General features: G+C 39.4%; 1 protein-coding gene across 1 annotated transcript; it reads right to left on the minus strand.

The window, feature by feature from the left end:
* Nucleotides 1–12,732: 12,732 nt before the first annotated feature.
* Nucleotides 12,733–14,652, minus strand: LOC148028170 (putative methyltransferase At1g29790). Its single transcript, XM_087689005.1, has one exon. The coding sequence runs from the start codon at nt 14,443–14,445 to the stop codon at nt 12,985–12,987; it is 1,461 nt and encodes a 486-aa protein (XP_087545131.1). The 5' UTR covers nt 14,446–14,652; the 3' UTR covers nt 12,733–12,984.
* Between the last annotated feature and the right edge of the window lie 675 nt (nt 14,653–15,327).

The following is a 15,327-nucleotide window of genomic DNA, read 5'->3' on the forward strand; positions in this document are numbered from 1 at the left end:
AAGCTTACTTTGGGCAGGAGAAGACACTGTCTCTGCACTAGATTGCTTAGACTCCATGGCAAGAGACTGAGGGAAACTGGGGGTAGGTGGGATCTCAGGATGGAAAGATTGAGAAGCTAAAAGCCTTGTCTCCTCCTCACTCTCTTTGCTGTCTATATACACCTTCCTTGCAGTCTGCTTTATCCTAGCCATGAACCTGCAGAAAAATGAGGCTTGTTAGAACATTTAAAAACCATGAGTAAAAAATGAGACTAGTTAGAATATTTAAAAACCATAAGTAACCCAAACAGAAACAACAAATATAGCGCGATAGGAGAAAAATCCCGAGTATGAAATGAAGCTCCTCACGGCGTATTTGTGAATGACTGATATGGCGCGATAGGAGAAAACCGTGGGTCTAAAATGTTACTCCTCGCGTCGTATTTGCGATAGGACTAAAGCACGGTTTAACTTCTCGAGCCGTAGACTGATATAACGTGAATACAATGAAGTATAGTTTTAAAAAGCAACTTCTCGCGCCGTATTTGTGGTGATCGATACGGTGCGAAAACAATGAAGTGCAGATTTAAAAAGCACTTGCTGCGTCGTATTTGCAGTGACCGATACGGTGCAAATACAATGAAGCACATGTTTAAAAAACACGTGCTTGCGCCGTATTTGCGGTGACTAATACGGGCGGAATCTGTTGAAGCACAGGTTAAAAAACACCTACTCGCGCCGTAGTTGTAGTGACCAATATAGGGCAAAGTTGATCTCGACATGACTGTGTATTCACACTCTGGATTTGAAAAGTGAGCCACATAAGCTACCATCAATCTTTTATACCTACGGTGTACGTGACACGTGGCAGTGTTTAATTGGCTAGGTTTTGCGGGAGCCATCCACATGGCTGTCGACATGTGGCTTCGCATGTGGTAAATTTCTTTCAGTCTATATAAATACTGTGGTTAGGCATTTATGACCTTTTTTGTAAATTTAAAAGCATGTTTAGAGTTGAGGTCCACTTTTAGTGTTTCTCATGTAAATTTGCGTCATTTTGTGTATCCCTTGATATGAAGCGAGGAGATATTGTTCTTGAGGTCGCTTGGCCAGTTTCGCGTCATATCATAGATTAGCAAATACGAAGCGAGAAGGCATCGCTCGTGAAGTGGGTGCACACTTTCACACCATATTGTACTTTCCCTCATGTCTGAACCTAAGGATGTTGCACGCTCCCAAGAGTAGGTAACCCCTTCTAAAAAAAGAAGAAGATTGTTATCAGGGTCAACAAGAGCTTCCGGTTGTGCTGCCTTCTCCCCTGAAATTCCCACAGCTTCCTTCCCTTGTTCAGCAGCAAGTATGGGAATGCCTAAGAAGTCTCCAATCAAAGGCAAGTCACCATTGAGGGTTTCTGAATTGTCTCAGATCACAGAGGTTTCTCCATCTGAAAGGCTCCTAGACTTTCTTCTTCAGAATGGCATGGAGTTATCTTATTACGAAACTGTAAATAATATTTTCAACCCTGACTAGGATATTGACCATGTATTAAACTCATGTAAGAAGTTTTTCTTGGAGGAGTTTGCTGAGTTTGAAAGTTTTGCATTTCCGGTAGTTGAAAAGGATGCAAAGGAATATGTTCACATACCTATTGGGAGCTCACCTTCAGAAAAGGATCTGTTTTCAAGAAAGTGTACATCTCATTCCCTTGACCGGTTTTTTACCTCATATTTTTTTTGTTATGCTCATTCTAGGAAATGCAAGCTTATGTCCAAAACAACTGCATTCATTACGTTTTCTCTTATTAAATATCCTGTGAAATTTGATGAAAAACAATTAGAAGGTCCAAAATGTTCCAGCTTTTGCCTTTTGGATGAGGTAGCAAATGACAAGCATGCAGAGGAATGCTTGGACCCTGAGCAAGAAGAAAATATTGTTGGCAAACTAGATGTTGCCCAATTCAAAGCTGAGACCATTATTGAAGAAAACCATGCAAATGCAGATCTTGTATGTGACTCTTCTTTTTATACTATTGCTTCACTTCCAACTTTCCCTATCAAGGACAAGAAATACATACTAGTAGCAGACATTCAAAGGCTCTTCAATCTTAGGGAGGATTATTGTTTAGCCATAATTGCAGAGGCTTCTGATGCTGCAAATGGTATTGTTGACGTCGAAAATGAATCGAAAGAAAAGTTACTTAAACTTGACACCAAAATTACGGATGACAAGTTTATTAAAGCAGGGGATGCCCTTTCTCTTTGTTTTTGTAAGGTAAAGAATGCTGAGGAAGAGTATGGGATTATTGAAGAGGAGTTCCATGACCTTCAAGACCGACTTGGAATTTTCCATTTTGGAAGAGAAGAGTCACAATATGTTAAAGAATTGAAAGATACCAATGAGGCACAATCATCAATTAACATATGGAATCCAACTAAGCTAGAAAATGATGAAAATCAATTGGTACTATTATCTCAAATTTTGTAAGATGTATATACATTAATATGTTTGATTTCAACATTCATTTGACATTTATCTTTTTTTACAGTTGGAGATTGAAGATTTTGATAACTTCTTGGGATGGGGTAAAGGGCCAAGAGTTGCTATTAGTTCACTGAAAGATGTTGCACTTGGCCATTACTTAGCAAGGATTGATTCGCATGTTTTCTTGGTATTTCATAACATCAGCCTATACTATGTATCAAGGCACTTACAAGGCGACTTGGGGCAGTAAACCAAACTTATATAAAATCAATAGTTAGCTACAAGAGAATAAAATTTCTGCGTTACAGAGGAAATATCCCGAAAAGGGAGGATGATGTAAAGGATCCTGAAGAGCTAGCTTTGTACTTTCCTTTCTTGAATTCTCAAGTTGAAGTATTCATTCTTTGAAGTTGTTGTTGAAAAATACTATTAATTCTTAAGTTGAAGTATTCATTCTTTGAAGCTGTCGTCGAAAAAACCAATTGAATAACTCCTCAAGAGCATTGCTTTTTGTAACTCCACCTCCATGTCTTGTGCTTCGAAAAAAAACTTGTACGTGCTTGATAGTGAGATTTTTCCATGCCTTGGCTGCTATAAGTTGCGAGGGGGCCTTTCTCCTCCACAAAGTAAGGCCCATGGATATGAAGGATATGCTGAAAATTCATAAGAGTAACAATCATTTTTTGCCAATGGAAATTTTATCGAAGAAAGCTTGGATTAAATATTCTCTCTTGCCAAATAAAAAGTGATATCTTTTTCTCCCCATGTCTCCTTTATTGCCTGAACAAGATTTGTAATCGAACATTTGAACTCTTCTGGATACGTGTACCTTTTCGTTTGTTGCTTGAGGAGCTTTAGGAAGACATCAATGTGTCTCCAAACCTCCATCCTTAGAAATGCAAGTCGTGGTGTGGTTGCAACGTTTGTCGTTATCTCACATAGCTCTCTCCAATGTTCCCAAGTAATGCTCACCTATTTTCCTGTATGGTTACCTAAAAAATGTCTAGCTTTTGAGCCTCCCATTGAGACATCAACCAAAACATCTCTTGTTTTCCCTGAAAGTGTTGGATATTTTCTTAAATGAACTTCACCTCCATGAAAACCCATTTTTGAAAGTAATGCCTCACATTTGTCAATACACTCATTCGATAAAGATAAAGGCTTAATTGTCGAGATGCAACCTAAGAAGTTTATCAATAATTCTAATCTCTACATATAAAGTACATATATGAACATTAGTAAGAGGAATCGAAAGAATTGGATCCCATATATCTTCCTTTTAAAAAAAAAAACTTAGATATATAGAGTCTCTAGTTAGGGCTCTTCTTACTTGCAAGGCACAAGTTGCTCCAATTTTTAGACCCAACACTTTCCATGCAATAAATACAAGGATATTTTGCATTTGCCCCATTACATATTCCAAGCATACATTTGATAGTTTTCAAGTCAGCGCTCATGTGCCATTCCACATTAAAATTACCAACCCCATCAACAATGAACATTTCTCCTTTACTTTGAGACTTAATAATGTTTGGAATACCTGTATGAATAAACAACCATTTCAGTGTTTGATAATTCTCAATTGGTACATGAGCTACACCAACACATCAAATCTCCACCTCAGACTGGAACTTATATTGCACTGGTGCTTGACCCCCACCATTGTTGTATTCCAATGCCCTGTTCATGATACAAATACTGACTCTTTCCATCTTTTGTCCTTTTTGAATCTGTGCTTCATCTAACTTCAAGGCAAACTTTAAAACACCATGACATTCCTCTAACGTGAGTCTATTTCATCTGAGCCATGTATGTGTAAGATGTAGACTATAACCTTTTACAATATCCAAGCATCCCATTATAACCTTCCCCAACATATCTCACGTAGTCATGAATATTAAAAAAATTAGGAGGTTTATATATTGAAGGATCCTTTGGATAAATATTTCCATCTACCCACAAATCTATATGTTTCTTTCCTTGAGTTTGCAATCTGTTGGCCTCCATCTCATCTATTAGTGCTCGACGATGTATACTTCTCCAAGATGAATAAATTGGATCTAGTTGGATGGTAAGTTTGTATTTGCATGGCTCGTATCTGTATCACTTGCAGAGGTGTTGCTAAACATTTTAGTAGATCAACGATCATAGTGATAAGAAAGTGAGCACAAAGAAGAGAATGGAGAAAGAGCATGTGAAAAAAAGACGCGGAAGTAGACAAATCGCGATATAGGTGGACATTTCTCGAAAATACAAATTCTCCCAAGTTTCAAGACAAAAAACGATCGAAAAGGTGACCCTGACATAAATTAAATTTGAGGGACAATTAATGGCTCAACTCTTTGATGAATTCAATATTCTCTCATTAATCACATCTGAGCAACCAAATTTGGCGTTTTCATTCTTCCAAAATCTCAACTAATTAGCAACTTAATCATTTTCTTACAAGTACCTTATTTGAAGCATTTTTTTGCCCTAATGCACTGTATTTTTCAAGGTCGTGTCTAGGCAGGGTGAGGTTCTTATAGACAAGTTGTGCATCCTGAAGGTTGTTATTCTTTTAACAATACGATTACTATTTTGTAATATGATGTATGCAAACTCATGCTGATTAGCTCTTTGGAATGCTTGTCATCGGCTTGGCTCTCGACTACATTTTTTAGCAAACTATAATATCTTTCATTATTGTGATCTACTTGGAGCATTGGATCAAATGAAGAGCTTTCACGATGGAGCTCTATAATCCTTTCAATGGATTTCCTACTGAGGATACAAAGCCCTATCCTTGGATGTGGAGATTTTGCTATGGCCATGTACTTTTGGATCAGTGGATAATGTAGCATGTTGAAAGCAAAGACATGTGCAATATTGGATGTGGTCAAGTCAATTCTAGTAGATGATTGCGAAAGTGATCCATCATTCTAAAAGACTCGAGGGTTATTGAGAATATTTTGATGGTCCGAGGTTTCGTTCACAATCGCTCTTATCATTTTCCACACCGAGATGGATGTATCAATGATGCTCAATAATTAAAGCTGTAACGGCTTTGCATTGACAATTCATTTTGTGCAGTCTAGTAAGAGTGACATCACATATTTGTTTCTCTCTTTCTTTGCAAGACATAGTCGACATTTAGTTATCATCATATTGACTCCATGTTGTTGGCATGCAAGGATGAGAATAGTACTTGACAAAGTTGCTGTAACTTATATTTGTTTTGTAGATGGATTGTTTTTTTGTGAGTTGACAGCATGATGTTGCATTGTGACTATACCACATGATGCACACATTGTTAGTCTTCTATTGATGTTTTCACATTCTGTTATCATTTTGAGACCTTTATACGTTATGTCTTGGTGACAAATTTTGATGAACCCCTTACTTATGAGGAGGGTATGGGTAGAGGTGATTGTTACCCTTGGGAGAGGGCCATGTAGTTTGAGTTTGATTCAATATGGAAAAACCATATGTGGGACTTGATTTCCTTATTAGATGATAAACATGCATTGCCATACAAGTGGGTGTATAAGTTGGAGAGCACCCTTGATTTCCTTAAGCCCAAGATGATTCGAAATTTTCTATGTCGTACAAAGTTGTAGCAGCAAATAGTTTTAGTGATGTTTTTCTAGAAGCTATAGTTTTTTTTTTCTAGAAGTCTTGAAGGATGCCTTGTGACTTTGTTTATTTGCAACATACATTGATGGTGATAAGAACAATATGTTTTTATCATAAAACTACACTATACTTGTTCACAAAAAAAAAAGCTATACTAGTTAATTTTATTTTTTTAAAGGTAGTTTGTTTTTTTGAAGATGAAGATTTTTTTCCTTAACACTAATTCTAATAAAATCAATAAATAATAACAATACTTCAAAAAATTAAAAAAAACTAAATGAAATGAGAAAACATGCTATATAACATGTCGAAGAGTTGGCACAAATCTCTTCGTAATTAAATAATTATGGAAGAAGATGCCATTCCCCTGTCCATTCAAAATATCTAGTTTGTTAGAGTTTAATATTTTTGTTTTTTTTAATATGTTCAAAAGTTCGTAATGCTTTCATTTTTGCCATACGTTCAAAAGTTTGTTTTCTTTCATTTTCGTTTCACTACTATTCAATTATTAACTAACATAAGTCTATCTACTAATCTTGCAACTATTAATTACATACTAATTATTACAAATACTATTAATATTACAAAAGTGTATCTAATTTACTAATTACACTAGAACTATTAAAATTACTAATAAGTCTAACTAATTAAGTACTAATAGTATTACTAATAAGCATAATTACTAATACTCGAACTTCTAATTAACTATTAACTAGTGCAAATACTACTAATATTACATAAGTCCATCTAATTAACTATTACTAATACTACATAAGTCAAACTAGCAGTCCCTCAGCACCTCGCTAGCACCCAAGCAATTCACTAGCTTCGCCTTGCAAATACTACCGATATTACAAAAGTGTAACTAATTAACTAATTATACTATAAATATTAATATTACTAATAAGTCTAACTATTAAGTACTACTAATATTGCTAATAAGTTTAATTACTAATATTGCAACTACTAATTAACTATTAACTATTAACTAGTATAAATACTACTAATACTACATAAGCCTATCATATTAACTATTACTAATACTACATAAGTTGAACTAGCAGTCCCTCAGCACATCGCTAGCACCCAAGTGATTCACTAGCTTTGCCTTGCTTTGCGTCAACTCATATTTTGCAAGCCCTATACTCCACCTTAGCTTGCCTAAGTCATCAACCCACTACTCTGACTTTGCATGTGCAAGTATTAAATCTATCCAACTCTGCATGGCAGTGGTGTTGAACCTAGTGACAACTTTGATGTAGTGATAATAAGTTGTAGCTATAGCAAGTCTATCATGGCATGCTAGCTATTAACGACATCACTAAGAGTGTGCTTTGCTAGGACTCAGCATGGCTAGATCGTTGCCATTTGCAATGACAAATTGTGATTCCTTATGAACAATTAATCGATTTCAAAACTTGGCACTTCAACTAAGCCTAACTAATTAAGTAGTACTAATAGTACTAACAAATCTAACTAACAAAAGTGTAACTACTAGTACTACTAAACTATCTAACATTGATAATAAACTCATAGTAATACTATTAATAAGTATAGCTAATTAACTAATACTAGTAATAGTACTTAGCTTAGTAGTAACTAATAGTCTTAACTAAGTTGACAAAATCTAATGTAAACGTTGTCGAAGGGGTTTGAAAGCAATGTCGCAACTTCAGAAGTCCTTGATAAATTTCAGGATAAAAGATTAATCAATTATGACATTTACAACCTTGTCGATCAGTTCAGATAAATGTATTATCCATGTGTAGCATTTGTTTGTTCCAATACATTCAGATACATTCAGATCCTTTAAGAATCATCTTTTAACATGACTGAAATCAGTAGTCTCTGTTTATACAAGAACTGAAGTCTCAAAGTACTGTTTTTGATATTAATTCTTCAATGGCACTCTTGATGAGCTTCAAGAAAAGATACAGAGAACACTTGGTCACTTGGAAGAAAGTCTGGACTGTTTCTGAGCAATATTCATCAATCAAAATCTCTCATTTTCTCTTCAGATTGTCGACGGCTCCAGTTCAGAAAAACTCTCCCTAATGAAGCTCGAAGCATGCCTAGCAGCTTCTGTGCCTATTGAATTTTCTTCAATATGAATCCTGAAAGTCTTTGCTCCAAAGCACCCTTCCATTCCAGACGATTATCCTCCTCTTCTTCACACTCCGTAAAGCTCACTGTTCATCAAAGTTGCCCAGAGAACCAGTCCCCTGTTACTTAGATCATGTGTGATGACATGTAAGAAACGTGTCTTACTGGCCCATCCAAATGTGGAGCAGTCCAAAAGTCTGAGAGCCATTTGTATTACGGCCGACATATGCCATTGATTAAAAACCCCTCGTTCTGAGTGACTGTGGATGAAGTTCTCATCAGGGAATTTTCCTCCATATATACTTTTCCCTTCGTAGGATTTGTTTATCCAAGCCTTCCATTCAACTCAACAACAATCTTCCCAGCCCTGTGGTCATCTACCAGCTCAAACTCCCCAATGTATCCAAACTTCTGCATGACTGTGAGAAACTTGATGATCACTTTCGAGGAGGGCTTAATGAGAACCTGCCTCTTCCCACGTTTCTCTGCATTGTACATGTTCTTCAGGCCGTCCATGCTTCCAACTCAGCAACTCCAACATCGTATCGTGGACTGATGACTCCACACTTGTTCAGCCTTCCAACCTTTGACAAGCTATGGCGCCATTAAAGCGTGAGAAGGACGCTCATTCCACAGGCAGAGTACAGAGAGAGCTTTAAAGCGTTTGGCGCAATCATCCACAGTAAGAATTGTGGTCTGTGAACTGTTCCGGAATTCAGCTCTCGATTAGGCTTCCAATTTCAGCATATGGCGGTCCCCTGGCAATGCAATCCGTCATCGATTTAATAAGTCTTTTCGTTGTGCTGAACTTGAGACCTGCAATAAAAAAGTTATTCCCTGGCTTTCCAAGACCAGTACTTGGAGGAGATCGTGCCCGTATGCTTGGAGAATGTCTGCGCATAGATCAATAACTGGAGGGAGGGCTTCATCGTCTTTACAAATTCATAAGCAATGCTTCATCTTCCGACTCGTCAACTTTGGCTTCCCATCCTCTGACTCTTCCGACGTCACAGCTCTTCTTCCTTGTCTTCAATTTTGTCTTACTTGTCATAGCCTCTTCCAATACTCCTCCACAGAGCATAATCATTGATGCATCTACGATCAGATGACGGTGCCTATCTTCCTCTCTGTCGCATTAGCAGTCGGACTCCTTTGCTGCGTCTTCCCACCCGATACTCTGTCTGCCCTCCTCGTAGCTCTCCCCTCAATCCTTTTTCCTGCGATGCTTTTCCTTCCGCCCTCATTCGATTGAGGAGCCTCTCTTCCCTCCAAAATACCTCCTTCTCAAAATAGCTCCAAAAGCTTCTCCTTTTTCCCCTCAAAGCACGGCTCTCCTTTTCCCTCCTTCTTTAGCCTTTCAAAAATCCCCTCTTTAGCCTTCGTAGCTCACATATCATTATTGTTGGTTCAAATTCAAATTATCTATTCTAGAGCTTGTAGAAGTTTTAGCTTATACAAAAGTTCTTGGCTATACTGCATATCTCTAACAATTGTAGTTTGAAAATCACCTATTTTTCACATTCAAGGATCAGCATTAAACCACAACTCATCAGTTCTTCACCTTCAATGGTCCGCATCTCATCTGTTCTTCAAATTCAATGATAAGCCTTAGCTTCTTCCTTCTCCTCCGATGCGTGTGTAGTCACATATGCATGCACCTGTGTGTGCTCATGGCCATGGCCACCGTGCTCCCATGGATGCCACAAACCCAGAAGGACAGGGCCATCCTCTTTCGCTCTATAGAAAACCCAAAACCACATGATGAAGCAGCCTCAGTCATTAAGCTTAAACCGTGAATCCGTCCAACAGTCAATGGCTCCTCTTTTTACTGAGTCTACGAGCAATAGTGCTAATGGATTTTGGCAAACAATGATTCCAAACCTTTTTGCAGCAACATGTATCAACATAGGCTGAAAGCATCTCATCATGTTCACTCATGCGCAGAAAATAAATGTAAACACAACAACTGAGTATATACAAAGTATCAAATCACACACAATTTTTGGGTGGTTTTCACACCTCGAATGCGCAGCAATACGACAACGTTAAAACTAGTCATTTGAACTATGACATAACTAATTATTCTAAGGAATGACGAAAACTAAATAAACAATCATATTAACTAATTATAATAAACTAATCACGTTGACTAATTATAGTAAACTAATCGTGACAAAACTAAATATTCTAAGGACGAACGAAGACTAACTAATGATGTTGTCCAATTATAATAACCTAAAAATGTAAAGGACAATTGTTTAAACTAATCCTAAAGAGAACAAATGACAAAGTTTTGAATCCAACCTTAATAAACTAAAAAGACTAAGAATAAAATTGATTGAAATAATCCTATAAAAGAACGAATGACAAAGATTTGAATCTAACCTTTTGTCTTGCTAATGTAATGACTAAGGAACTGATGTACGTATCTCCACACACTTGTGTATGATCTTTCTCTCTCCTCAAATAAGAGATGAATTTCATAATGAAGAGAATGGTCCATACTACTTAACTCACCCCCCTTTATATAGGCTTCAAGCTTCCCAATGTTCAAAGCTTTTGATTAAGCTTTTTAAAGCTTTTGTAGTTTACAAACGTTTACAAACTTGAAAAGCCTAAAAGCTTTTAAACATTTAAGCTTTCTTCAATTTTGGGTATACATTTATTTCTTTTTTATGAGCGTTTATTTTAAACATTTTTGGTGAATCTAGTTAATACGTATATTAATAGAAAAATCTAACTGTTTGTGTCTTGCTTTTTATGGTAGCACCTATGCCCGTAACATTTGATTCATTTCCTTCAATTTCATAGTATCTTGAAATTTTTGACGGTGTATGAAACACGTGAATTTGTTGGTGTTTTTCTTTTATAAAATCAAGCACTACTGGAAAGTTAAACACACATGATCATGAAATTATTGGTGTTTCCGAGCATCGATGAAAAGTTAAATGCACATGATCGTGCACGAGATTGATTGCCCTAGAGTCTTTAAATATTTTTTCATCAAACATGCAAGAAGGTGGCAATAAGCATGTGAGAGGATTTTTAGTAAACAATCAAAAAGATATTTTAAATCCATAATTAGTCGACGATAATCCAAAAAAATAACAAAAAAGAGCATTACAAAGCGTCACATAGTTGCATGTGTAAACAACGTTGCTGAGCTACAAGGTATAGTGTGAGAAATTATTAGAAATTATCCCATTAAATTATACACTTTCTTATGTGAAAAGAATTTATGATGAATTTGTTGATAACTTTATCATGAATAAAGCACACCCTTTTTCTATTCAACCTATATATATATATATATATATATCCCCATTGAATGATCAAACACTTTCTTAAGTGAAAAAGAAAAATGGATTTTGAAATTTCCTTATGTTGAACTCATATAATAGATTTATATATTTATGAATAATATATTGTGTATCTACTATCCCTCCTCCCCACATACACTTTCTTATTTGAAAAGATTTTACATGTGCTATGGCCATGCAAATTCATTTCATATTTTAATAGCATGAAATTTCGATGCTTTAAACTAGAAAGTAGACAAACTTAGGAATAGTAAACTTGGAATGCGTACTCCTCTAAAGGAGTACTCTCATGAACCTTTTTCCTTATTTAAGGAGTTCTTTTGTAATGTTGTTTTTCTAATAGCACATTAAAGTCTGATCCATTAGGGATCAAAGGTATGCATATTGAATGGAAAACATACAAAATATACTTTATTGTACTCTTTGTTTATTTCATGAAGCCTTATGGAAAACATGATATTAGGCATAAACAATGATAATGTTCTCTTATGTCATTTGCCATAAAAGGTATCTAATCAAAGAAACAAATGCTAACTTGACTTAACCTACAAAAGTCCAAGAACTACCTCAACAATGTTATTATGGTAGCCTTAACAAGTTATGAAGATAAGTGTTGGTCATAATGATGAAGTTATCAATGTTCTTATGGTAGCCTTACAAGTTATGAATATAAGTGTTGGTCATTATCATGAAGTTAAACACATTGATAACGTGAGGGGGATGATGGTCAATGGAAGAGACTAAGATTCATGGGGAAAATTTTTGGGAGTTGTTTTATGTTGGACATGAAAGAATAGACTCTTATCCACCTTAATCACTTGTTTTGGTTCATTAGTGTGATTTTCTTGGGTCCTAGGGAAAAGCAAAATCCCTCACTTTTCAATGGTGAGGATTCTTTGGTTAGTGGGGTCACATGACCCCTTGAGCTCACAATTTTTGCCTTTTAAACTTAGTCTCTTTTTCTGGTATTTGTAAGTGTGATGCTAAGGCCTTTGTTATTCCTCTTGGTGAGGGCTTTTTATCTTAGGTTTTGAGAGCTATCCACACTATTGAATACATCTTACATGTTTTTTAAAATGTGAAAAGAGTAATATAAATTTTTGAATACAAGTGACTTTATAAAGATACTTCATCATTGATACATGCATGTGCACACGCACACATGCGCACACACACCGCCATTCCGCCCCCCCGCCCCCCCCCCCCCAAAAAAAAAAAACAAGCAAATACCGAGTGTGTCTCTCCCCTTGCTTACTTTGCCATCTTCAAACTAAGCTAACCTAAATTTTGAAGCGCTATAAGCATGGCAAAACCATGGTGAAGTTCGTTTAAAGCTTCAAAGCAATTTTTTAGGTGGCACGTAAACTGCAAGAAACGAGGCTAGTGCAAATGGGAAAATAATATATATAAAGAATGGATTAAGTCTTTTTCTCCTTACTTTTTTTCCCGCTTGCGGTTGCGTCGGGGAAGAGTAAACCTATACTGGCTAGAAAGGGCGGGCGGGCTTTTCCAGGACGGCGGAGAAGAAGAGCTGGTCAGCGGCGGAGGAGGTGTCGGTCTTGTGGGCGACGACCCAGCGGTGCTTCTTGTAGCGGAGCTGCGAGAAGAGGTAGAGGTAGTCGTCCAGGTCCTTGGTGGCGCAGAAGAAGCGGTCGATCCACAGAAGCCCCCCCGGCCGCAGCACCCGGTCCCAGTCGAAGATCACGAAGTCCAGGAACTGCAGGTCGATCCAGCCGTCGAAGAACAGCGTCGTGTGCACCAGGTCCAGCGCGTTGTCGAAGAACGGCAGCCGCTGGCTCACCGACACGTACAGCGGGATCAGGCCTCGCAGCGCGATCGTCTCGCTGAAGGGCGCCCCCAGGTTCAGCGTCGCCGACGCCACGTGTACCCCGTGCTCCAGCATCCGCGCCGCAAACGACCCCACCCCCACGCTGAAGTCCAGCCCCACCCGTATCTCCCCCGGCTTAATGCCCATCACCTCCCCAATCAGGAAATCCGCCTCCGTCCACGTGGCGTTGTCCCTCGGCCCCACCCACCTCCGCGCCTCCTCTCCCAGCCGGAAGCACCCCGCGCACTTGTAGAACCCCCGCCGCGTCCCGTTCTGCAGGCACGCGAAGTTGCGACACGTGTACTTCGACCAGCGCACGTTCCGGTCGTCGGGCAGCGCCCACAGCGACTCGTTGCGCGGCCGCGGCCGCTGGTAGAGCGGCGGGGCCCGCGCCAGGCAGCGCCGACGTGGCAGCGGGTCGCAGCCGTGCGCCATGAGGCGCTGCCCCAGCGACCAGTCGTCGGGGCACAGGTCTCCCACGTCGTAGTCCATGTAGGCCTCCACCTCAGCCTTGAGGGCCGCGCAGGCGTGCCCGATGGCCCCCACTGTGATGTTGGCCCCCATGAAGTTCTTGCGGCCATGGCGCGTCTCCTTCATGCGCAGGTACTTCCGCATTTCCTCGTTGAGGAAGAATCCCGCCAGCGGCGCCGTCTCCTTCTCTTCCTCTTCTTCCTCCTGATCTGATTTTCCCTCTTCCTCAGACCCGCTCGGATACAACTCCAGCCTCTCCTTCGAGGCCATATCCTCCAGCCCCTTCTGCAGCCTCAGCAGATGCGCCTTCACCGCATCCATAGTCAGCAGCACATCCGACAGCATGAAGGGGTCCTTCGCGTCGCCCCCCTTCTTCCCTACCCTCTGCCTCACTCTCGCCTGTAGATCTGCTATCTTCCCCACCATCGCCCCTAGCTCCTCGCTCGATATCGCTGAAGAGGACATAGGGCTTAATCCCCCGGATCCTTGGACGTTGCTGCAGAAAGTAGCTCGCGACAAGACGCCCGACGAATAGAGATGAACCAGGCTGCTCACGCTCACAAAGACCACAATGCAGGCTAACGCTATCTGTAACGTGAAGATGATTCGAGCAATCTTGGACCTCTGCGGCATAGCACCGCGCTGCATCCTGACAAGCGATAGCGTGTGAAGAAGAACTCATGTGCAGGGAGACGAGAGCGACACATGCACACGCACGGCGAGATAAAGCACAAGAGGACGAAGCAGGAGGAGGAGGAAGATGAGAAGACGCCGACGACGCAGAAGAGAGCTCATTAACATTGATATGCACAGAACGTGCGTCTCGGTGGGCTGAAAATGTCACCTTAAAATAAGGAAATGTACCACCATGCATGCACGTATGGCGGTAGTTGGCTGTCTACTGATGGCATGGTATTATAGTAGAGATGGTATTATCTTTTGGAAACAACTGTATCGTGTTTAGCGGATCACGACTCACGAGGTTGTTACTTTTGGACTTATCCATTCCGACAAGACTATCACTTCCCTCCCTAGTAACTCACGACTCCGACTCACGAGTCACGACGACTCACTTGAAACTTCTATTTCCAAAAGCACGCTTTCGTCACACATTTCTTTGGAATCCGAATACATCTGTGCTGTGCCCCAAGGGACGCGGGAGGCAGGTGATCCCCTTTCTTTTAAAACATGCGAAAGACAATATCGATATAGTGCTGCTGGAAAAGAATTCCCAAAATGAATTGTAGGATACTCTTGCTAAGGAGCCTATGGGCTACCTTGAATGCATGCTCTCTCCTTCTAAGTTTCCTAAGTACTCCCAAAACTTCTCGTTTGATTTGTCCACAAATCAAGTGTCTTCACTCTAGATCCCTTGTCCATTACCACCGTGTTCCTATTGGCCCATATGGCTCTAATAGTGATTGCTCTAATCAAATGCTAGACTTTCATAGCTTCTTTATCAACCTTTCCCTGTCCCCAAAAGGAGCTTCTCTCATCCTAATGTTACCATTTAGGTTAACTTTGTTTACC

Source organism: Lygodium microphyllum, chromosome 12, assembly GCF_053477565.2.
Source record: "Lygodium microphyllum isolate KBCC chromosome 12, Lygodium_microphyllum_v1.1.10, whole genome shotgun sequence".
Taxonomy (NCBI): domain Eukaryota; kingdom Viridiplantae; phylum Streptophyta; class Polypodiopsida; order Schizaeales; family Lygodiaceae; genus Lygodium; species Lygodium microphyllum.